This window comes from Lupinus angustifolius, chromosome LG16, assembly GCF_001865875.1.
Source record: "Lupinus angustifolius cultivar Tanjil chromosome LG16, LupAngTanjil_v1.0, whole genome shotgun sequence".
NCBI classification, from domain to species: Eukaryota; Viridiplantae; Streptophyta; class Magnoliopsida; order Fabales; family Fabaceae; genus Lupinus; species Lupinus angustifolius.
In genome coordinates this window covers 6790689-6815252 of record NC_032024.1, presented here as the reverse complement: position 1 = coordinate 6815252, position 24564 = coordinate 6790689, and the positions used below count along the sequence as shown (strand labels likewise).

The following is a 24564-nucleotide window of genomic DNA, read 5'->3' as shown; positions in this document are numbered from 1 at the left end:
TTAATATTATATAAGAGATTTAATATGTATATATTGTTAGTGTAAATATTTTTTAAAACGTTAGTAAGTCATTCGTTGTTCATATGTTAAACATCATAACTCTTAAACAAAAATAATATAAATTAATGATGAATAATGTACTCACAGCGTAAAAAACTTTACACCAATAGTGCATAGATTTTAAACTTATGTAAAAGTGTTAGCGTAAAAATTTATACATATTAAATACATTATTACCATTATTATTCACAATTTAAATTTTCGTTATCCATCAACCTTCAAGGTGAATGAGATGATAGATGACGCAATACCATGGTACAAAACTCAATTATCTAGGATTAAACAAAATGATGAATAAGATATCACATAGTGCATTGCATAAAACTCTACGACTATATACATCCTTTTCTCATTATATTATACTAGCATGTCGATCGACATTTTGTGTTTATCGACTAACATTCTTATTTTTATGTTATATATCATTTTTATGTTATATTTATTAAAGAAAAATAATTTAATATAAGAAATATTACATAGAAACTCAATAGAGATAAAAAATATAAGAAAATTAATCAGGATTGAAAAAATGTATGAAAAAATAATGATATATTATAAAAAATAATAAAAGTAAAATTTTGAAGTTTATGATAACTCTTAGTGAAGTAGTTACAAAAAGGTAGTTTTAAAATGTGAGAAATTATGTGGTAATAGTTATTTGTACACTTTATACTTTATAGAATGGATGAAACATAAAAATGACTTTGTTGTGATTATCCACTAATTAATTTCTCATTATCCATCAACTTTCTTCATCTCCATAGCCATGGAAACAGCCACCACCGAATCCATAAGAGTACAATCCCTCTCTCAATCTGGTCTCTCTCATGTCCCACCCCAATTCATTCAACCTCTTCATACCCGACCCATTCCCAATAACCCATCTTCCACAACCATTCCGATCATCGATCTCTTCGGCTTCGACCCAATTCACCGCAACTCCACACGCGACTCCATCGCCCGCGCGTGCAACGAATGGGGCGCGTTTTACGTCACCAACCACGGCGTCCCGGTGACACTCCTCGACGATATCAGGCGCGTGGGGTCAACGTTCTTCAACGATTGTTCCATGCCGGTGAAGCTCCGTTATGCGTGCAATTCAGGCGCTGCCGCGACGGAAGGGTACGGAAGCCGGATGTTGGTGAGCTCCGATGAACAAAATGACGGCGTTCAGGTGCTTGATTGGAGGGATTACTTTGATCATCACACTCTTCCTCTTTCTCGCCGGAACCCTAATAATTGGCCTGATTTTCCCTCTGATTACCGGAAAACTGTTGCGAATTACAGCGATGAAATGAATGTTTTGGCGAAAAAGTTACTAGCTTTGATATCAGAGTCTCTTGGGTTGAACCCTTCGTGTATTGAAGATTCTGTTGGTGAGTTCTATCAGAATATAACGATGAGTTATTACCCTCCGTGTCCCGAACCGGAACTCACGCTTGGGCTGCAATCGCATTCTGATATGGGTGCCATTACGCTTTTGATTCAAGATGATGTGAGTGGTCTTCAGGTGGTGAATAATAGTGATGGTGGATGGGTCATAGTGAAGCCAGTATCAGATGCTGTTCTTGTTATCTTGGCTGACCAAACTGAGGTAAATAACAACCTAAATGGATAGCACATGGTTCACTTGTCCCGATCCAATCACATATTGCCATGTGAATATTTTTTTTAACACACAATAACATTTTGATCTGTTTGGGAGAGAGAGTGAGATGCCATTCGGGATCTTTGTCCAAATCGATTATCTAATTTGATATATTTTTTTATGTGAGCAATAGTAGCACATTAACAAAAATCATAGATTAGGAAAGATTTACATATTTGTTAGTGAATATGGTTTATTTATGGTAGAACAATATGGTTTCCTTCGATACATCTAGCCGACCTCACCTAGTGAGATTAAGTCACTGTTGTTGACTTGTTGAGCAATACTATCAAATATTTTGTTAGAAAAATCTCAGTTCAAATTTAATGCATTGTTAAAGTTTTTACACCAAATGGGTTTGTAGGTGCAATTGTATGGCATATGATCTATTTGTGATTAGTTTTAATTTAATCGATATGTGTTTTAGTACTTTTTAGTCTTCACTCTTCAAGGGCATCCAAGTGGTGTAAAGTGTATATATATCTTCACGATATTTGAAAGGGCCAGATACTGTATGCTGTGGAACTTGATTTTCACAATAAATTCAATGGGTGTGGCTTATAATTACCCAATTGTATATGTAATGTTGTAAGCTGCTTGACTTTAAACTTGTTTGGAAAAGAAGATATCATGATTTTGGTTAAAGGGTTAACTTCAACTAGTAAAATTTGCACCATTACGACACCATCTGTTGTGGAGATCAGAGAACAAGGTTTTTCTTCTTGGTTCAGAAATATTGGTTAAGTATTTGATTTCACTTGTAATTACAGGTTTTCACTGTCCTACAATGTAGCAGCTTAACAGTTGATTCTGATGATTTTTGTATCTATATGTTTTCCTGATAAATGATTCATTCATTAACAAACTTGGTTTAATTTCAACTAGAGAAAAGAAAGTCACACATCTTTTCCTCTAATATGAAACTCTTTTGCTGCAGATTATAACTAATGGGAAATACAGGAGCTGTGAGCATAGGGCAATTACTAATCCCGATAGAGCAAGATTCTCCGTGGCGACATTTCACGACCCAGCTAAGACAGCCAAGATCTCCCCGGCTTCTGACCTGATCAATGAGTTGTCACCAGCCAAATACCAGGATGTTGTTTATGGAGACTATGTGTTATCATGGTATACCAAAGGCCCTGAAGGAAAACGGAATCTTGATGCACTAGTGCTTGAATCTTAGGCAGATGTTATTTTTCTAGCTTCATTGTTCAACCTTGTTTGCTTTAAGGCTTGTATCTTTTGGGTGAATGGAAGTATAATTACTTTACCATGAAAAAGGTCAGATATTAACCTACTCTTTTTTTAATCTGGATCTATGGATTCAAACTGAGAACAATGCCAATTTGTCAGTTTGAACTATAAGTTATAAGTTATTCCTTCAAATTTCAATGTATAGAAATTTCTTAATTGATGTGCAAGTCCTTTCATCCAATTTGATATTTAAGTATTTAACAAGAGTTATGTCACATTTTCAGCTTAATTATGATATCTAGTTTAAATTAGAAACGAGCTGAGGTCCCCACCTTGCGGGAAAGGTAAATGTACATGTCTTGCATTCCAAGATTTGATCTGTGAGACAACACTTTATTGATGTGTCAAGGCTCACCTCTAAATTAGAAAACCTTAAAGTAGATTCATTGCATAACTTCTTTGCCTTGTGTTAAATTGGATTGAGATTGCACCACTTCCCCAAATTAGCTTGACAGAAGATTTAAGATTTTTTCTTGATGATGAATTTTTTGAACATATTAATAGCTCTAACCAGATTCCTGATTTTGATGAAATTAAAAAGAATCTCAACATACACACTACAAGTAACATTCCCCTGGCTTCCTTCTGGCATAGTACTAGGCACAAAATCGGCAAATTTACTAAGATAGTGTAGTTTGACAAAAAATTTACCATAGTAGTGTACTTTTGTACTTATTACAAAAGTGGTGCAACTTTATGTAAATTGGCAACCCCTTAGCCGTTTCTCTTTTTTTTTCTCTTGTACAATCATAAATCAGCTGCAGACAGTTTTTTATTTTAAAATATTTGCTCAAGCTCGTCTCCCACATCAGAGTTTTTACTTTCTTTTTCACACTCTCTCTCCAAAATTGGCACTTAGGTAGGAGTTTTACATTTTTTTTTCTTCTCTCATTAATCGGCAATGGGGTACGTAGGAGTTTTACACACACATATATATATATATATATTTTCTCTCTCCTAAATCGCCTTTGCTATAGGAGTTTTTCACTTTTTTTATTTTTGTTGTGATCTAAATCATCCATCATATAGGAGTTTTTATAATTCTTTTTATAATTAGTGACCTAAATCGTAAACCGGTTAGGAGTTTTTTCTTTATTATTTTTTTGACCAATATTCTTCTCCTTTATAATCTTCTTCTCCTATATAATTTTTTTGACCAACACTTCAATCTTCTTCTCCTAAAAACTTATATGTTCTCAAACTTCTCCTAAAAACATTTCTTCTGAAACTTCTTCCCATCACTCTTTTACACTTGTCTTATTTGGAGCTTTTCTTTTCATACAAATTGCTACTTTGATTAGAGGTTAATGTAGCTATTATATTTTATCAACTGTAGTATATTTAGTTGTTAATTTTTCTAATATTATTATTTTGTTTAATATAGATGATTATTCTAAGAAATATTGTTTATTTTGTTTAATGTAGATGGCTATTCTAAGAGATATTATTAGTGATTTTAGTGATGAAGAAGACATTGAAATATGTAGTGATGAGGAGGAGGTCGATGTTGGTTCATCTTCTAGGATGACATATAGTACTCCATCATCATTTTTTCGTAACACAAATTCTGAAGTTGGTCGTGATTTTGGTCATACAACTGATTTAATGAATAATAATAGCAATGATTTGTTTGTTGGGATGCAACTTGAATCTAAAGAAGCCACAATAAATGCTATTAGAGAATTTCATATTCAAAATTCATTTGATTATGTTGTTGATGAGTCTAGAACAGATAGATATGTCGGCAAATGTACACGTTTTGGTGCCGGATGTGAGTGACAAATTCGAGCTTCTTTTAACGTTAAGCATGACATATGGGAGATTAAGAAAATTAATGGAACACACAGTTGTGAATCTATGTTGGTTTCTCAAGATCACAACAAATTAAATTCATCATTTATTTCAGACCTTATTGTTAATTTGGTATCTGCAGATCCGATTATACCACTTAATGCACTAGTTAAGGAGGTTGTTAGTCATTTTGGTACACAGTGACATATAGAAAGGCTTGGACTACAAAACAAATGACATTGACCAAAATTTATGGTGATTAGGAAGGATTATACAATGAGTTACCATGTTGGATGAATGTTGTACAATATTTCTCTCCCGATACAATTGTGAAATATCAAGCATGTCACCATATTGCAGATGGCATGGAAGACCCTAGTCGATTCATTTTGGATAGAATATTTTGGGCTTTCAAATCATGCATTGATGAGTTTGCATATTGTAAACCAATTATACAAGTGGATGAAACATTTTTAACTGAGAAATATACTAGAACATTGCTTATAGCGAGTTCACAAGACATAAACATATGTGTATTTTCAGTTGCCTTTGCCATTGTTGAAGGAGAGACAAAAGAAGTTTGTGAGTGGTTTTTTTACAATCTTAAGACTTATGTTACCCCTCAACCAAACCTTTGTATCTAGTTAACAATCAATTTATTGTATTCGTCATCTTGCTAGTAACTTCAATAAGGAATTCCGAGATTTTGATTTAAAAGATAAAGTTGTACAAATGGGTATGTATTAGTTATATTTGTAATTTATAAATATTGTTGATGTTCTGGATTGATATTTTTATTTATTTAATTTTTAGGTTATGAGTTGATGCGACCACAGTTTGAGCGGATGTTGAATTTGTTGCGGAAAAAACATCCCAGAGCTGGTGCGTGGTTGAACCAGATTCCAAAATAGAAGTGGAGCCAAGCATACGACGAAGGTAGACGTTTTGGCCACATGACCATGAATCTTGCAGAATGCATTAATGGTTTTCTGAAAGGATCTAGAGTTCTTCCTATCACAACCCTTGTGAGAGCAACATGCTATAGGCTAAATGAATGGTTCATTCAACATCGGGATGAAGCTAATAACATGATTAGGGCATGTCACATATATTGCGAAGAGTTGACAAAAGTGATTAAAGAAAATCAGTGACAATCTACTTATCAACTAGTTCATACTTTTTCACGGGAGACCGAAGTCTCTGAGGTTGAAGTTGTATCTAGATCTGGTGGTCGTCAAGTAAGGGTTTACACTGGTAAAGTAGCCAACAGTTAGTGTGATTGTGGGAAATTTCAATCATTAAGATTGTCATGCTCTCATTTGATCGCAACATGCGCTTCATTGGCTTTAGATTGTGGCCAATTTATCTCACAAATTTATCGTCTGGATAATATTGTTAAGGCATATGGATGTCACTTTCAACCGATTGGTAATGAAGAATATTGGCCCCTTATTCAGGTCCAATATTCATTCCCAATCCTCTTAATGCGAAGGAAAAGAAGTGGAAGACCGAAGACTACACACATTCATAATGTGATGAATGAAGTTCCTCTTGAACAAATTAAAAAATATGGATGACGTAGAACTGAAGGGCGTAATAGGAAGACATGCCCACTAAGATCTAGAGGACTTGGTGAGAGTTCTAGAAAACTTTTCCATAATGACTAGTTTATTTTGTAGTCTTTATTTTTATTATGTAATTCTTTACATTTGTAATTTTGCTTCAAGTAAAGAAGAATATAAGTGTGAATAAGGCAAAATACTTTTGCATATTCCTAAGTCTTATAAAATATGTATACTATAAAATATATATACTATAATTATGAAAACATATATAACATAAAATATGTAAACTATAAGACATATATACTATAATTATAACATATGTATAATATAACATATATAACTATAACTAAATGTATTGATAACTATAACATATCTTGTGAGTGATGAGATTGTGGGTGCATTGAAATTGAAATATTGGATGAGAATACATGCTTATTAAATGACAATGCATGATTCAGAGACTCCCTTAAATGACAATGTATGAGTGAATGACCATTCAAAGCCATTCTTGAAGTGTAGAGATTCTCTTGAAATAGTGAATGACAATTCAAAGTCATTGTTGAAATGCATAAATTCCTTGAAATAACGAGACATGCAGGAAAAAACCATTCAAAATAACTTAGTGTAAATGTAGGAAAAATCATGTGACATGCAGAAATTCTTTACATTAATTACTGACCAATTAACATGCAAATACATCAATGAAATTTGAAATGCAAGATCCAAAATTAATGTCCAAATGAATGACATTAATCCAAGGTTAATGCGCAAATGAATGAATAAAATTAATGTTGTAATTAACATTGGAGATTATTTTGTTGTAAGATATATTTTAAAGAAATCGGCATTGAAGTGGCCGATTTTGTTTTTTGAAAATTACCAAAATCGGCATCAAGGTGGCCGATTAATTTGTTATGAAATTTAACAAAATCAGCTGCCGAGTAGCCCCGATTGCTATGTTATTTTTTTTATAACACTCTATTTACACTCACCATTTCACATTCCCTTTTTTTTAAATACTTTCTTCACAATAACCATTTCACATATACTCATTCATTTATACTTGCCATCACTATAAATCTTCAACTACATTCATCCACTCTTCATACTTTCTATACACTCTCTACACAATTTCTTCACACTTTATAACGAAACACCTTAATCCCGGGCCAATTGATAGTTCTTTACTAACAATGAAAAATGACCATATATCAAACAATGTTTGGAATGTGATTGAATATACTTTTCGGCCTAGATCTTGTTTCTGGCAATCAGTACCTTTTGAGTCAGTGTTGTAAGTTATCCGCGACACTGCCTTTGGTAACTTGTTGACACTTGGAGCAGTAGAAATCAACAACCATATACTATTAGCTTTGATCGAGAGATGGAGGCCGAAGACACATATTTTCCACTTTTCATGTGGAGAGGCCACCGTCACTCTTGAGGATGTGGCTTACCAACTTGGCATTCTGATTTAAGGAGAAGTTGTTACCGGAGTGATAAGTACGGATTGGGAAGCACTTTGCTTCTGGTTGTTGGGTGCTGTCCCAATAGGTAACAAATTAATGGGGCAAGTGGTGAAACTCACTTGTCTTGAGAGGACATTTCGAGAACTCCTAGAGAATACTAATGAAGTTGTTATTCAACAACACGCTAGAGCATTTATTTTGAGAATTATCAGAAGATTTCTCATGTCGGATACACCAAGTATCCGAGTCCACCTTATGTATCTGCTATTGCCTGAGGACTTAACATACACATTCCAATATAGTTGGGGCTCAGCTGTATTGGCTTGTCTTTATCGAGGACTATGTCGTGTAGCGATTATAAGTTATCAAAAAGAGATTGGAGGATGTCTACTACTCCTTCAATCATTGACATATGATCGTATTCAAAATCTTGCACCAAGCGCAACACAATTACACCTTATTTTCCCTTAGTCAAAAGGTATACATTATTTTATTATTATATGTGAATGTTTAATTAAAAATATTTATTAACTAACAATGATTAATAATAGGTGGTAATAACATTTAATCACCAGCAACATCACTGGACATGCTGTTAATATTAAACGTGCAATGTTTGACCATATGTGTGTGAATCAGGTATATTATTTGTATTCATTAGTTTATCATTTTTTTTTTGTAAAAATATCATTTTTTTTGTAAAAGTATCAGGATTGTAAAAATATGTGGTTTTGTAAAAATATCATTTTTTGGCCTTAAATCAATGAGGCTGTGTTAGTATATATTTTTTCGTAAAAATAGGATCTTTTACAAATGAATATTAACTTTATTTATTAACATTTGTATCAGTTTAAGTGTATGTCATATTACCAATTGCGTTTTCTACCAAACCTCTCCGAGATAAGCCGGTCACGTGTGCCACTAATTTGTTTCGCAATAGTGAAATGACATCCTACTGATCGTGTTATGAGGCAATTTGTTTTTGATCAACCAATTCCACAAGATCTAGTAAATTGTGAAAAACTTCATAAAGTTGACTTACGTGACAAAAGTGATTCTAACTGGCCATATAAGCATCGCCGCTGAATTCAAATATGAAATAATAGGGAAAACTATATGGTTAAAGGTGTGATCGCTAACACCCTCCCTTTGAACCACTACTCTGAGTATATGCAGTGGTACTTGAAAAGGACTAGAAGGTACATATCTCGAAATAGAGCACAATCTCATGGAATGGTAACATTTTTTTTTATAAATTAAATTTTGTATTTACTTATATTATAAACTCTTAATTTCCTCTAATTTTGTAGTACACATTTGCAAAAAGAATTTGTGATCAGAGTCATCCTCCAACTTCTTTAGTAAACCCCACACAATCTTTATGTGACGTCTTCTCATCTGGTCGTAAAATGATGGGAGCATTGGCTGAGTTATACCCATATGCATACTCTACCTACATTGATGAAGCTCCTCCTACTCATCATTATAATATGCCGAAACTGAGTCGTCACAACGAACTCAAGCGAATACTCATTCTCAAGCACATACTTTATTAGTTATGCCTCAACAACAACAATCTTATGGGTTTGGAAATTATAATTATTCATCCAATTATTTGTCATCAAGTTCTCAACTTTCACTACCATCAATATTTTCTACTACTTCAAGTACACCACTGTCGGCATACAATTCACAACAGTATTATCGTCCTATTATGCCGTCTATAAACATTTTTGGTATGCAACATACTGATGACGAAGTTGTGGTTGAGGATGTTAATGAGGATGATGAGGAGCCATAATTGGCCACACGTGGTAGAGGGGGAATCTCGCAGCGGAATGAATAACAATTAAGAGTTCAACCGCCAAAAAATAGAAAATCAACCCCATATAGCACTTCATCACATAGACACGTTATTAAATTTTTTGGGATTGTAATATTGTAATAATTTTTTTTAATAATATTAGTGTTAAGCAAAAATATAACTGGCAAAAAATTAGGTCACGGTAAAAAATTATACACAAAACTCATTGGTAAAAAATTCAAACAAAACTCCAATGCCTTAGCCGATTTAGGAGAGAAGGTGTAAAAATAAAAACTCCTATAGCAAAGGCGATTTAGGAGGAGAAGAATATATATATATATGTAAAACTCCTACCTCATTACCGATTAATGAGAGAAGAAAAAAAATTTAAAACTCCTACCTAAGTGCCGATTTTGGAGAGAAAGAGTGTGAAAAAAAGAGTAAAAACTCCCATGTGAGAGACGAGTTTGAGCAAATATTTTAAAATAAAAAACTGCCTGCAGAGTTGCCAATTTATGAGTGTACGAGAGAAGAAAAAAAGAGAAACAACTATGGGGTTGCCGATTTAGATAAAGTTGTACCACTTTTGTAATAAGTACAAAAGTTACACTACTATGATAATTTTTTGGTCAAACTACACTATCTTAGTAAATTTGCCCATAAAATCATCTCATAATCAAAGAAACTAAGCATCCAGAAGAAAAATATATACTTCAATTCTATGTGTGGCACTAGCATCCTTACCATAAGTTATTGTCCTTGGTAAGTAGTAAATGCACAAGTATACTTGAATACCAGACCAAGTAGATTGGTTACCTACCAAATAAAAACAAGGTATAATATACCCAATGGCACCACTTGTATAATAAGTGTTGCTGCCAGTAGAGTGCATTGAAGAGGAAGAGAAAGGATGAATATGGGGAAGAGAGATTGAAAGTGATTATTTTGTAATTTGTAATGTTTCATTAAATGATAGTGTAAGCTTTTATATTGGATTCAACATGGTGGAAGAATGAAGATTACTCTTATTGATAAAAAAATGAATTGATTGATTGAAAACAATTAATAACTTTCCTTATATAGGAAACCTAACTAATATAACCAACCTAACTAACTTAACTGAAAACAAAAAAAAGGGGAAGGGGCTTTATATGAAACCATAGCTCAATAGCCCAATATAATAAACCTAATACCCTCCCTCAAGGTGGAGAATGTATATTTTGCATTCCCAGCTTGGTAATCATGTGACAAAATAAGGTAGTGTCAAATGCATTTGTAAACAAATCAGCCACCTGTTCTTTGGATGAAATAGGTAATAAGATGAAAATATTGTTCTTTAATTATTCACGAGTAATATGATAATCAATATCTAAATGCTTCGTACGTTCATGAAAAATAGAATTTGCCACAATATGCCTAGCGGATTGACTATCACAGTAAAGGACTGATGTCCTTAGGATAGGCACATGTAAATCAAGTAATAAGTAGGTGAGCCATTGCACTTCACAAGAAGCAAAGGCAATGGCTCTATATTCAGCTTCAGAGGAAGACCTTGAAACTGTATTTTGTTTCTTGGATTTCCAAGAAACTAAAGAAGTGCCCAAGAACATACTAAATCCAGAAATGGATCGTCTAGTGTCGGGACAATTGGCCCAATCTGAATCACTGAATTCAGTGAGATGGAGAGAAGAAGAAGATGAATAGATTAAACCTTTACCAGGAGAAGCTTTTAAATACCTCAGTGTACGGGTTAAAGCCTTGAAGTGTAAGGAAGTAGGTGCAACTGACCGAGCTACTGGACAACAAAGGTAATATCAGGGCGAGTGTTAGTAAGATAAAGAAGATGACCTACCAATTGTCTATATAGCATATGGTCCTAGAATGGTGGGTTATCATCTTGGTGAAGAGATTGGCTCTTGATCATATGAGTTTGAACCAGTTTCGAGTGTAAAAAACCTGTGTCAAAGAGTAAATCCATAATATATTTGCGTTGACATATGGTGATGCCCTGTTTGGAATGGGCAACTTCTATGCCAAAAAAGTATCTTAATAGTCCAAGATTTTTGATCTTGAAGGCAATATGTAAAAAAAAATTAACCGAAGTAATTTCAGAAGGATTATTACCAGCAAGTATAAGATCATCAACATAAATCACAAGAGCAGTAAAACTAGAATCATTATACTTGGTAAATAAAGAATGATGATGATGTGATTGTATATAACCTAATGACAATAAAGAAGAAGATAGTTTGGCAAACTATTGCCTACTAGCTTGTTTTAAATCATACAAAGATTTATTTAATTTGCAAACAGGGTTAAGAATGGTAGAAGTGACACCTTGTGGGAGTGTCATATATACTTCTTCAATTAAATCACCATGTAAAAAAGCATTATTAACATCAAGTTGTTCTAAAATCCAATTTTGAGAGGATGCAACAACAAGAAGAATCCTAATGGTGGTGAGTTTTACAATAGGTGCAAAAGTGTCAAAGAAATCCAGGCCTTCTATTTGATTAAAACATTTGGCAACCAACCTAACTTTATGCCTTTCTATGGTGCCATCAGCCTTGAATTTCAGTTTATAAACCCATTTGGAACCTATAGGCCTTTTATCATGAGGTAAGGAGACTATGGTCCAAGTGTTGTTGTCTTGTAAAGCTTGAAGTTCATGTTTCATGGCATGAACCCAAACATTAGAGGTAATGGCCTGCTTAAAGGTTTTGGGTTCTATATGAGCACTAATGGAGAGAGTGTAAGTTTTGTAAGATAGGGATAATGTGTGGTATGATAGAACAATGGTCAGAGGGTGAGTAATGTGAGGAAGATCAATGTGATGAGAGGAGGTAAGAAGACTACAATGGAAATATTTGAGGTATGTGGGGGTATGTGAGGTCTGTGGGATCTTCTAATCTGAGTGTTGTTGCTGGTTGTAATTGTAGGAATGGGAGAACTGGATGGAATGAGGGATTGTTGGTCAGTGGTTGATGATTGAAAAAGGTGGAAGGGAACTTGCAAAGGGAAGGTATTCATATCAGTTGGTTGCTTAGTGATGGCAGGAAGGGGGTTGGTTTTGTGGTATGAGAATATATGCTCATAAAATTGGGTATTCCTTGTGATGAATAGGTGCTTAGTTTGTATTTCAAGGAGTATGTATCTTTTAGTACCAGGTTTATAGCCAAGGAATATACATTTCTTGGCTCGAGGGTCAAGTTTAGTTCTACCTTGGACAAGGGTCGTGTCATAGCACAAGCAACCAAAAACTTTCAGGTTGGTAAGGGAAGGTAATTCTCCTAGTAGAATTTTAGTAGAAGATTTGTTATTCAACACAGAAGTATGTAGCCTATTTATTATAAAAACAACATGTTTCACAACATAAGTCCAGAAATAGGGGGTAAGTATGATTGAAATAAGAGTGACCTAGTCACATTAAGGATATGTCTATGTTTTCTTTCTACAATAGAGTTTTGCTGGGGAGTCTCAATGCATGGTGTATGGTAAATTATGCCAGAGGTAGAATAGAAAGTAGGCATCATAAACTTGAGACCATTGTCGGATCTAATGACCTTAATGTGTTGATTGTATTGGACAAGAACAAATTGAACAAAATCTTTAACTAAGTTTCTAGTATCAGACTTAGACATCATGAGAAACAGCCAGGTATGTCTTGTCAAGTCATCCACTATAGTTAGAAAGTATTTGTGAATATGATTGGATGGACACTTTAAAAGGCCCCAAATGTCCATGTGAATGAGTGCAAAAGGTTGAGTAGAAATAAATGTACTAATAGGAAATGGAGTTTTTGATTGTTTAGCAATATGGAAAGTATCACAAGCTTTATGCATATGCAATTTCATATATGGATATTGAGAGCACATTAGTTCAATGACAGAGTAAGATGGGTGACCCAAACAGAAATGCCACAAATCAAAATTTTGAGCAGGATCAGAATTCATGCTATGTAATACATGTTTAACAGAATTGTCTAAACTGTGAAAAATGTATAGGTGATTGGAAACCTCAGCAAGTCCAATCGTCCTCAAGGTAGTTGTATCCTGAATGAGACAATAATTGTGATCAAATATGACAGTATAATTGGAACAAGTTGCAAGCTTATGAACATATATTAAATTGTAAGTAAAGTCAGGTATGTACAGAATATTATGAAGATGCAATTCTGTTGAGAGGATTACAGTGCCAGAGCATTTTGCTAACACAGAGGCCCCATTGGGTAGCTTTATAAATATAGGTGTGATACTATGATAAGTTGTGTAATTGGACAGATTAGTGGTAACATGATCTATGGCCCCTGTATCAAGAATCCAATAATTGAGATGAGAAGGCATACTTGAATGAGGATGGGTGTCTTCTTCAGTTGAAGCTTGGTTCACATAATTTGCAGAATTGAATGTCAATATAGTTTTCTCATCAGTTTCCTTTTCTTGATTTTTGATTGAGGTATTTGGTGTTGGCGTGGTGTCATTTGGACAGATACTAGAATTCATGGTGAATTCAGTTTGCCTTTGCCTAGGTTTGAAGGTAGGGGAAATCCATGCTTGAAATAACAAATCTCAATAGTGTGATTCCCCCTTCCACAAAAAGTGCAAATCTTGGTTCCAACACCTTTGTTACTCGGTTTGTTGCCAGAATTGTTTCTGGTATATGATTGTGAGTTGCCATTGTATGTGTTTCTGCCATTGAATCTATTGGTATCTTGTTGTTCTCTTGAAGGATTGAACCCAACACCCTTTTGTGCCGAATTTCTCCATGTTGTTCTTGAGGTGATATTGTTGATAACAATTCTTCGATCCTCAATGATAGTACCATCCAAATTGCCTTTCTTGTTGTATGACCAAAGAGAATGTCTTGTTTATCGTTGGTAGTGGCTCCACTAGTAGAATTTGAGCTTTGATTGTTCCATATTGGTCATTGAGACTCTTAAGGAAGCAAATGACATATTCAGATTCTCGATAGTGGTTGATGCTCTTCATAGATTCGCATGTGCACTTGACATCGCATATGCATGGGATTAGTGGTCGTAGAGCATCTAGTTCTTCCCAAATAGTTTTGAGATCGGTGAAATAGGTAGAAATATTCCGATCTCCTTGCCGTATTGAATGAATTTCTTGAAGGAGATCAGAAGTTCTAAAATAATCCCCCTTGGAAAACCTATCTTCAAGATCTTGCCACAGTTCTTGTGCTCCATCTATATAAACGTCACTCTGAGCAATCTGAGGTGATAATGATCTATTTATTCAAGACACTATCATGTTATTACATCTTTCTCAAGCTTCAAAGGTAGGATCAGTTGTACTTGGCATTCTAATGGTGTCATTAACAAATTTGTATTTGTTCTTGGATCCAAGAGCTTTTCTCATAGCTCTACTCCAAGAATTATAGTTTGTGCCATCAAGGGGAGGAGAAACTAAAACGAATCCAGGATTCTCACCAAGATGTAAGTAGAAGGGGCTTGATAGATTTTGGAACACATCCATCAATTGATGGTCGTTGTTGTTGCTTTCTGTTTGCATGATGAAGATCTGGTGCTTTTCGTTTGGAATGAAGGATGCGGAAGCGAATTACTGTTTGAAAGATGAAGATTTGATGAAGATGGAATGAAGTGAATCGTGGTTTTGAAGATGGGTTAAGAGACTTTGACCATTGTTGGCAATATGATGAATAGGAGAAGGAGATTAGGTGAGAAAAGGAAATTGTTATAATGAGGAATGAATACGGAGGATTTGTTAATGGAAAGGAATGATGAGTACGCAATAGAGCTCTCAATTTGAGAGCTCTGATACCATATTGAATTTCAACATGGTGGAAGAATGAAGATTACTCTTATTGATGAAAATAAATTGATTGGTTGATAACAATGAATAAATTTCCTTATATAGGAAACCTAACTAATATAACCAACCTAACTAACTTAACTGAAAACAAAAAAGGGAAAGGGGCTTTATATGAAACTATAGCCCAATAGCCCAATATAATAAACCCAATATTTTATTAAATGATTTCATAAGATTTTATTAAATGATTTTGTAACGTCTCTTGAAATGATTTTTTAAAGCTGGTGAATTAAATAAAAATAAAATTGTGGGTAAGGATAACTAATTGTTAAGAATCTTGTAGTAAAGTGAAAGAAATTAAGAGTATAATAATAATATAGATGATAATAAAATATATATACTTAATATATTATTTACTATTTATTTATATTATTTTTTTAAAAGACAATGATAATAAAATATGAGTGGTAGATGATACAATAACAATATATAAAATTCATATATTGTTAATACATACATTTTTTTCTTTAAAATTAATCTCAGCATTAAAATAACTGAGCAATATTTTTTTGTGATGAATTTTTTATTAATTTTTCAAAGTCATAAAAACTATTATAATACCTTTAAAAACCAAAATTAATTATTTGATTACAAAAATTACAATGATGTATTTTTTACTTTGTTATATTTTTTTTTATAAAAAATAAGTGAAACAAAATTAAGTGCTGGCACACAACATATGTGAAAATTGTAAAAATAAAAAAAATGAAATTGTTTTCACATGACCAAAGTGACCTACATTAATTAGGGATGGCAAAATGGGCCTGGCCCGACGGGCCAGCCCGTTCGGATATGTGTTTTTAGCGGGCGGGGCTGAGGGTTTTAGCCCAAAAGCCCGTATTTAACCCGTTTTGGAATCTCGTTTTTTAGACGGGCCATGGAAGGTCGGGTCGGGCTGGCCCGACGGTCCAACATTATCTATCATGTTGCTCATTGCAGTTAAGATTAAACTTTTACAATTTTAACTTATGTTTGGATGCTTAAACATATAATTCTTCTTTCTCTTTGTAAAGTGAACATTTAATATCTCTTTATGTAGTTATCTATTATCTTCACTCTTATCCAATTATTGTACTTGTTATGAGATAAAGGTGAAGTTTCACCGACTATTAGGGGTGTTTGAATCAAATTTAAACATTTAATTAATTGAAATGGAAAATTGGAAACTCAAATAGAACTACTAATTTTGATTCATTTTGGAAAATTAATTGAATTCGACTGAGTTTCAATTTATATTTTTAATGTAGCCGAATTCAAATTAAATTGAGTAATATATATATTTTATTGTGATTGATTTATAATACAATAGTTCTGATTCTTATACACTTTTTAAAATTTAGGAGTTATAAGCTCTATTGTAAAATGAGAGTCTAAAAGTTTAAGACTATGGTAGTTTATTGTTTAAAATTTACAAGTTTTGTACTAATGCAATATGTTATTATGAGATTGTGTCTTTTGTTTGTGATTTTTTGTTTTAAAAGACATTTATGAATTGTTTGAATTATTTATTTTTGTCTAAAAGCTTTAATGTGTGTTTTAAAAATAAAAATAAAAAATGGGCCAGCCCGCCCTGCCAAATACGGGGTGGGCTGACATTTTGAGCCCTTTAACAATAAGGGCCGGCCGGGCCATCCCATATTCTGACGGGCCAAAGGCGGGCTAGGCTGACCCGGCCCATATTGCCACCCCTAACATTAATGTACCCCAAAAAGTGACCTACTTTAATAAATAGTTTGTGTTTATTCCCTATGGATACATATAAATTTAAAATAGACTTAGTGTGATAATTAGTGTTTAAAACCTATTTAGTTTGGTCAATTAACCAACATCGTGCATTGCAATAACAAAAGGGGAAAAGATTAAACATAAAATGAAAATGGATAATACAAAAATAAAGTGGGTCCCATTTTGTGTGACAGTGTAAGGAGAATAATAAGAAGGGAGAAAGAGAGAAGTGAGTGTCCTTAGATTCATCAATCTATTCATTTCCGCAACAATCAAATCAATCTTAATCTCTCTCTTCTCAGGTTTCATTTCTTTGTGATCTCAATCATCATTTTCTTCCATTCCTTAAATCTTCTCTTTCATTTTTTATTTCTATGTTAAAATCATCAAATATTACTTGCTAAATTAAATTTTGAGGCTTTTTTGTTAAATCTATTCAAAGTTCATTGCTTTTTTTCAATCTGGTATATGGGGTCTTCTCTTATTGTGATGATGAGGTACCATGTTTCTTTTGGTTCATTTTTTGTGTGATCTCATCATGTTTGGTTTATTGGATTCTATGACATTTGTTATATTAATTTGGTGATTTGATTCGTTCCATTGTTTCTATTTCTGTTTTGTTTTTTTATTCCAGCTTGTCTTAAAAATATTCAGGATTTGTTCTATCCAAACTTGATTTTTTTCTCCAGCTTGTAGTTTCACAAGTGCTATTTTCTCCCACAATATAAATTTGGATTTTTTTTCCTTAATTGAATGCAAATCAAATGGATCCTGATATTTGAGGCGTGATGAAAATTAGACAAGTGAAATAATTTTTATGTTCATCACAAAATGACAAGATCCTAAGATGTACAATCTTTGTTTATTGGACAGTTGAAAAAAATGCAAGGAGGTTTGCGTGTGTTTTTGTCACAAGGGAATGTCATCAAGAGTGCTGTTTTGCAACGGATCCGTGTGGTGAATCCCTCCCTATTGCAGCCAGCTTCGTTTTCGCGCCATGAATCCACTGCTGCGCCTGCTTCGCCTGCTGCAGGCATAGAGGAGCACGGGTTTGAAAGCACCACCATTGCTGATATTATGAAAGGAAAAGGAAAAGGTGCAGATGGATCCTGGCTTTGGTGCACCACCAACGACACTGTTTACAATGCTGTTCAATCGGTATGCAATTATGCGTACATTGATCCTCTTGCAGTTGTAATTCGAATACATCGGTAGGTGTTTTCTGAGCTAACTGACAATGATGTCCACTGCAGATGACTCAGCACAATGTGGGAGCATTGGTGGTTGTTAAACCTGATGAGGAGAAGTCAATTGCTGGAATTATAACAGAAAGAGGTACCAAATTCGGGGTGTGGATTTGTTTTTTATGTACTTTGATTTATTGCAGTATAATATGCCGGTGATATTTAAAAGAAAGTTTCTAATGTTAATATCAACCATATTTGAAACTGATTTGGGGTGTGTAGTTGGATTAGTAACATTTAAGATGAACGATAATCAAAATTGGTTGTCAATGAGAGCAATCTTATGACTCGAGTGGCGCACTTTCCTCTTAAAACTGATGGGGTGGAAAACAGAGTTCTACGGCGAAATTAAAATGTGAGTGCAAAGTCCTTTATTAGGTTCGTCCCCATGGATTTGTCCTACCTTGCTATGGAAGTCCTAAAATTCCTTTGAAGTCATAGATAGACTTTTGGTAAGATCAATTGTGCTATAGGTTATGCAAAGCTAAACCAATAATGTATGAATTAATGGTAAGCATAAAAAAATGAGGTCGTCACAGAGTCATGACTGAGAAGTAGGCCCTGCAAATACATGCAAGATAGGATGAGGGAGATCTTTGCTTGGGGTGGATCGGTGGGACCTTCGACATTTGGACTCATGTATCGCGCTGTGAAGACCTACATGAGCTTTAATAAGAACAAACATGATATGATATATCATATCTGTTGGACAAGCAAATCAACTAACTAGCTGAGGGGCCAGTAAATAACATGGTATAATGTAATGGCGAAATGCATTAATATATATTTGTATGTCACTATGTTGTCTTGGACAAGTTAAATGATCCAAAACTCGAAGATATATACAACAATGCATCTGAATTAATTTTGTCATTGGGTCATTGATTTACATCTTTCCTGTTATCCAGATTACCTGAGGAAGATTATCGTGCAGGGAAGATCTTCAAAGTCCACCAAGGTCGGCGACATCATGACTGAAGAGGTATAAGCTGGTGTCCTTGTTAGTATATAAGTATATCTTCGCTCTTGGTACCAGCATTTTAGGAAAAAATTATGCTTTTGAGTTTAGGATAATCTTATGGTTCACCTAATCAGTGTTCCCCTGCGAAACTAGCATTAATATTGATTCATTGTATGTTATTTTTGGATGAATTTGGATCTAGAGTTTGATAGTCACTATTATTTCCAATTGGGCTGGCTACAAGATTTTATGGGAATGAGAACCATAAAAACCTTCTTTAACTTTGTGTTGTCAAATTAACTATTTCATGACACTTGAGTCTAAAATTGTGATATTGTGGCTGCAGAACAAACTAATCACTGTCACACCCAATACCAAAGTTTTACGCGCAATGCAACTGATGACAGGTATTGTATGTGACATTAAGATCCTCGAGGCTCTGTTTGCGAGTTGGGTTTTAGAGGGAAATGGAGGAAAATGAAGACTTTAGAGTCATCTCACTCTGTATCTCAAGTCTTACTTCTTCATTCTTTCTCCTTCAAAATTCAACTCGCAAACGAAGCCTAAGGAGGAGATTATATGGATATCATATAAGGTTTGATAATTCATGCTATCCTCTTCATCATTGCAATTTCCCTCCAGATAACAGAATCAGACACATCCCTGTCATTGATGAGAAGGGGATGATAGGCATGGTGTCCATTGGAGATGTAGTTCGTGCCGTGGTGAGCGAGCATCGTCAGGAACTCGATCGTCTGAATGCTTTTATACAAGGAGGTTATTAGAGGATGGTGAAAATCCTTCAGCTGAGGTGGCACTCAAATTGACTTGGATTATGTAATAAGCTTTGAGTGCTTGTAAATATGTCCAAAGAACCCTCTTGTTTGCTTTTCTGCATTTTTGTGTTTCAGTGTTACAGATATTAGTACTTGGTTGTTATTTGAATTTCTATGACATTCAGAGGCATGTTTCACTTTTATATATACTTAACTCTGGTAGTTTCAAAATATGGGTTCTGTTTTACAAGTTGCTATTGGTATGTTATGGGTTTTGACCTCCCATGATTATCACTAGGTGGGGTCGGCTTTTTAGTTTGAACTAGTTGAAGTTTGTGTTAGGCAGTTAACAACCAAATGGTTATGATATGAATCAATGATAAGGTTTCATTTGGATTTTTGTAGACAAAATATGGGACAAATTTAACTCAGTCAAGTTGGCAGTCTTATCATAGATTGATTTTCAATCTTCTCATTTTTTTTTTTTTGTAATATCAATGTATCCCTCACCTTATGAATAAGGTAGTAATATATTTTGAGATGTATGACTGTCTCTTCCAACAAATGTCGTTTTAACCTTTTGGTCATTCTAGAATTTAGTAAAGTCTTACATTATTAAACATGGTGAAGTCTCATGGTTAGGTAACGAGATTCACAATGGTTAGGGGAAGTCTCATGGTTTCGAGCGCTTATAAAAGTATTTAAACATTATCAATTAACAAAGTTCCTAATTAGGAAGTGGGATTCAAATTCATGTTCTTGTGGATTATGAGAAGTTTTTTTACCAATTGAAACCAACCCTAATTGGCTAGAATTATTGATTCTAATACTTTGTGTTATATTGTTCTTGTGGAGTGTAGATATAACGTGAACTTTGATTATTAAAAATATGTTTATGTGATTATTTAGTGAGTAAATTATACTGACACCAAATGAGTTTTAGTAAAATTATATAAATCACTTATTACTTTTTTACACCTACCAAAATCCCATAATTTTTATACTTTCATTATACTCACTACATCTGCATAAAAAATAAGTGTAATTTTTTAAATAAAAAATGTGATAAATGCAATTTAGTTAAACAAAATATAGTATACTGTAGAGACAATTCTAAATAATATATGAGTGAATACCTCATTATTATTTTTGGTTAGTTACGATGTAGTATAAGAGCGATTTAAACTAGGAATGGCAACGGGGCGGGTCGGGGTCGGGTTTGCACATACCCAAACCTGAACCCGAAATTCAAAACCCGAACCCGAACCCGAACTCAAACTCAACGGGATTGAAAATAAAAATACCATCCCCGAACCCGAAAATGATAAAGTGTTAAGGAAAATATGATATTATTTTCTTGTAATTTTACTCTAACATTTCTATTTTCTCTTGTATTATTTCATTTCTTTTATGTTTGAAGATCTAATAGTATATAAAGTAACATTAGAAATTAAAAACAATTGGCAAATTGACACAAATTTCAATTTTAAATTAAATTACCTTACTTCGGGGCGGGTTCGGGTTAGGGTCTTTGATATACCAAACCCGAACCCGAACCCGAAATTTAAACCCGAGTAAAACCCGAACCCAATCACATTGGGTTTTCCCCGTTAAATTCTGGTTCGGTTCGGGCGGGTACCCACGGGTTCGGTTTTTATTGCCATCCCTAATTTAAATGATATCTCTTTAGAATTGTTGATACATTTTGTAACAAACAAATAATAAAGATACGTTGATTTGTATATTATTTGGGCTTGTCTCCATAATGTAAATGTTTTGTTTAACTTAATTGTATTTATCACATTTTTTCTTTAAAAGATTACACTTATTTCTCATACAGGGGTGGTCAGTGTAGAAAAGTGAAGAGTAGTTTGTATAATTTCACTAAAACTCAGGGTAAGTATAATAAGTGTAATGTTGTTTGTTTTCAAAATAAGAAAAGTTGAGAAACAAATTCACGATTACTGCTTATGTTATTTGTATGGGATCATCTGTCTCTAATGGTGTATCATTCCCTGTTCTAAGCCAATCATATATTAATACGTAGATAAAATATAATTTTGAAAAACAAAAAGTAATAAAATAAAAAACTTTAATTGACTTGGGACGGTAGGAGAGAAACAAGTGATCTCCATCCATGTTGTGTAACGTTAAGTGGACAATTTGTGATGCAAAATTTAAGATTTTGAGCTCTTAACTTTATTTAATTAATAAATTTAAATTTCTTACTTTATTTGCTATTGTACATGATTCATTTTGTAGTATACAATTGACCAAAATCATTTCTTTAAGTTTTGATAGACAATAAACTCAAATAACGAAGATGGAAATATTATATTGGATGGGTGAATTAGGTAAAAATTCATTAAATAGGAAATTTGAGATAGTTTTTATTGTAAAAATGAGGTAAATGGTAAATCATTCTCTGAACCCCATATTTTTTGAAAAATGTAGAATACCCCCTTCTATTTTCCTTCTTCATAAAACCTCATATCTCTACAAACCACATAACCCAAAAAACTTGTTTTGGTCCTTTTGGTTCACATTTTCAATTGGGTTTTCATTAGTTATTTTTCATATTCAATAATGGTTTATTGGATTAAACAATTTTGGATCCTTTATAAAAATGTCCACTTCTCACAATTGATTGTGAGAAAGCATTATACATTCTGTTAAATCAGTATTAGTATGTATGTATTTTTTTTAAAATTAAATTATATATTTGACAAATCAGTGTCATATTGTGAAATCTTTTTCACCGAGTGAACATTTTTCAAAAAAAATTGATTTTGACTAAATGGTTTGAGAAATATTATTTCAATACTTTTGACATTGATTAGTGGGAAATGAGAAGTAAATGATGAAAATGAGCTGTCACAATGAAAATGTTTGGGGTTATGGGGACCAAGTATATGGTGAGAATGAATATGATAAAGATTGACTATATGATGAGATGGTGATTGGGAAGAGTTTATATATGGTAATAATGGAATAAGGATATTTTTGGAAATATACAAATAAAGAGAGGTTCACTGTTCACATTTGAAAAAAGTATTTTATAATTTAATCTTGTGGTAGAAAGTAAGGATTATTTTAGATTGTTTGGGCTGAGTTTTTTTATCGGTTGATAATATCACAAAAAACTTATAAGTTTCTAAAGGATAAACTTAAGTGATTTAGAAAAAAATTTAAGCCACGCATTGATATTGATAAGGTTACTAGCTTATAGATTAGAGATTTATTTTATTTTATTTTACACATAACAACTTGATAAGGAGATTTGATTCAACATACTATTCCTAATTTATAAGTTTCCAAGTAACTTAAATATTCTCGAGTATGTTAAAATATTTCAAATAGCTTATAAACATTTGGGCGAACTTATTAACTAATTGTATCTGATAAAGCTAAGCTAATAGTTTATGCCACCAACAACTAAAGTAGACAAATAACTTTTAAAACATATTTTTGTCTTTTAAAGCATTTTTTATTAAAAAAATGAATCAAACTCTTTATATCATTGTTAATAAATCAACTATTTAAGTTTCTTTTGATTTTAAAATATCTTAAATTACAAGGCTTATATAATCTAAAGGTAGACATTATACTTTAAAAAATCCAAGGAAATTGTCATTTAAAATATGTTTTTAAATTACAAGGCTTAATATTAATATTGATTTGACTTATTAATTTCAATACCACCATTAATACTATAGATAATTGATTTCCTTAATCATGATTTTAGAAGTTATGCCTATATTGTATGCATAAAAAAAGGTTTTTGTTGGTAATGACAACTAATTTTGGTGATATGTTCAGAAAAATATTGGCTTTTGATTGTCACATTTTGGTCTATACTTATTTAAAAATTTCAAAAAGTGTGAATGCATTTTTTTATATATATTTTTTTTAACGATATGTTGCACATCATTGAAAAAAAAGTGAATGTGTCTGGTAATAGTTTTACTTAATCAACTAGTTTATTTAACAAAGATAAATTACCCATTAAATTTGGATGAGAGAGTAAAAAATGATATTATAACCTCATATTTGAGTAGCTACTTCAAATACTTTGTAACTCATAAGATAATGATTTATGTTATTTTACACATATAAATTAGCTTATCAATTAATGTTGACAAATAATTCTAATTTAATAAGCTATTTTACTAGCTTTCAATTCATATATTCTACAAACTTATAAATTTTCATAGTCAATAAATAATAAAATACTAATAAGGGCTATGTTAACCTCACCCTTTATATTTGACAATAAGGAGTAAACTTAGTAATTTTAAGTTTTAATCTTGATCTGATTTTTGCTTAATCATTAGTATGATAAACATATTGTTTTATTTTTTTATTAAAATATTATCATGACAATACTTTAGATTACATTTTCTTAATCACTTAGT

At 32.9% G+C, this 24564-nt stretch overlaps 2 protein-coding genes across 2 annotated transcripts; both read left to right on the top strand.

Annotated features, from left to right (window-relative positions):
• On the top strand, nt 759-3132 carry LOC109329709 (probable 2-oxoglutarate/Fe(II)-dependent dioxygenase). Its single transcript, XM_019563462.1, has 2 exons — nt 759-1654; nt 2646-3132. Exons 1-2 carry the CDS (start codon nt 827-829, stop codon nt 2892-2894), a joined length of 1077 nt encoding a protein of 358 aa, XP_019419007.1. The 5' UTR covers nt 759-826; the 3' UTR covers nt 2895-3132.
• LOC109329712 (CBS domain-containing protein CBSX3, mitochondrial-like) lies at nt 17342-20352 on the top strand. The gene is made up of 6 exons (XM_019563466.1): nt 17342-17470; nt 18042-18326; nt 18422-18503; nt 19321-19394; nt 19720-19780; nt 20016-20352. The coding sequence occupies exons 2-6, from the start codon at nt 18051-18053 to the stop codon at nt 20156-20158; spliced, it is 636 nt and encodes a 211-aa protein (XP_019419011.1). The 5' UTR covers nt 17342-17470; nt 18042-18050; the 3' UTR covers nt 20159-20352.

What these genes read in the sequence shown, in the direction of transcription:
- LOC109329709 (XM_019563462.1), top strand. Translation starts at nt 827, where the DNA reads ATGGAAACAGCCACCACCGAATCCATAAGAGTACAATCCCTCTCTCAA. An exon ending in TCTTGGCTGACCAAACTGAG is followed by an intron (nt 1,655 to 2,645) that starts GTAAATAACAAC and finishes CTTTTGCTGCAG; the next exon opens with ATTATAACTAATGGGAAATA.
- LOC109329712 (XM_019563466.1), top strand. Translation starts at nt 18,051, where the DNA reads ATGCAAGGAGGTTTGCGTGTGTTTTTGTCACAAGGGAATGTCATCAAG. An exon ending in TGGAATTATAACAGAAAGAG is followed by an intron (nt 18,504 to 19,320) that starts GTACCAAATTCG and finishes CCTGTTATCCAG; the next exon opens with ATTACCTGAGGAAGATTATC. An exon ending in GCGACATCATGACTGAAGAG is followed by an intron (nt 19,395 to 19,719) that starts GTATAAGCTGGT and finishes TTGTGGCTGCAG; the next exon opens with AACAAACTAATCACTGTCAC.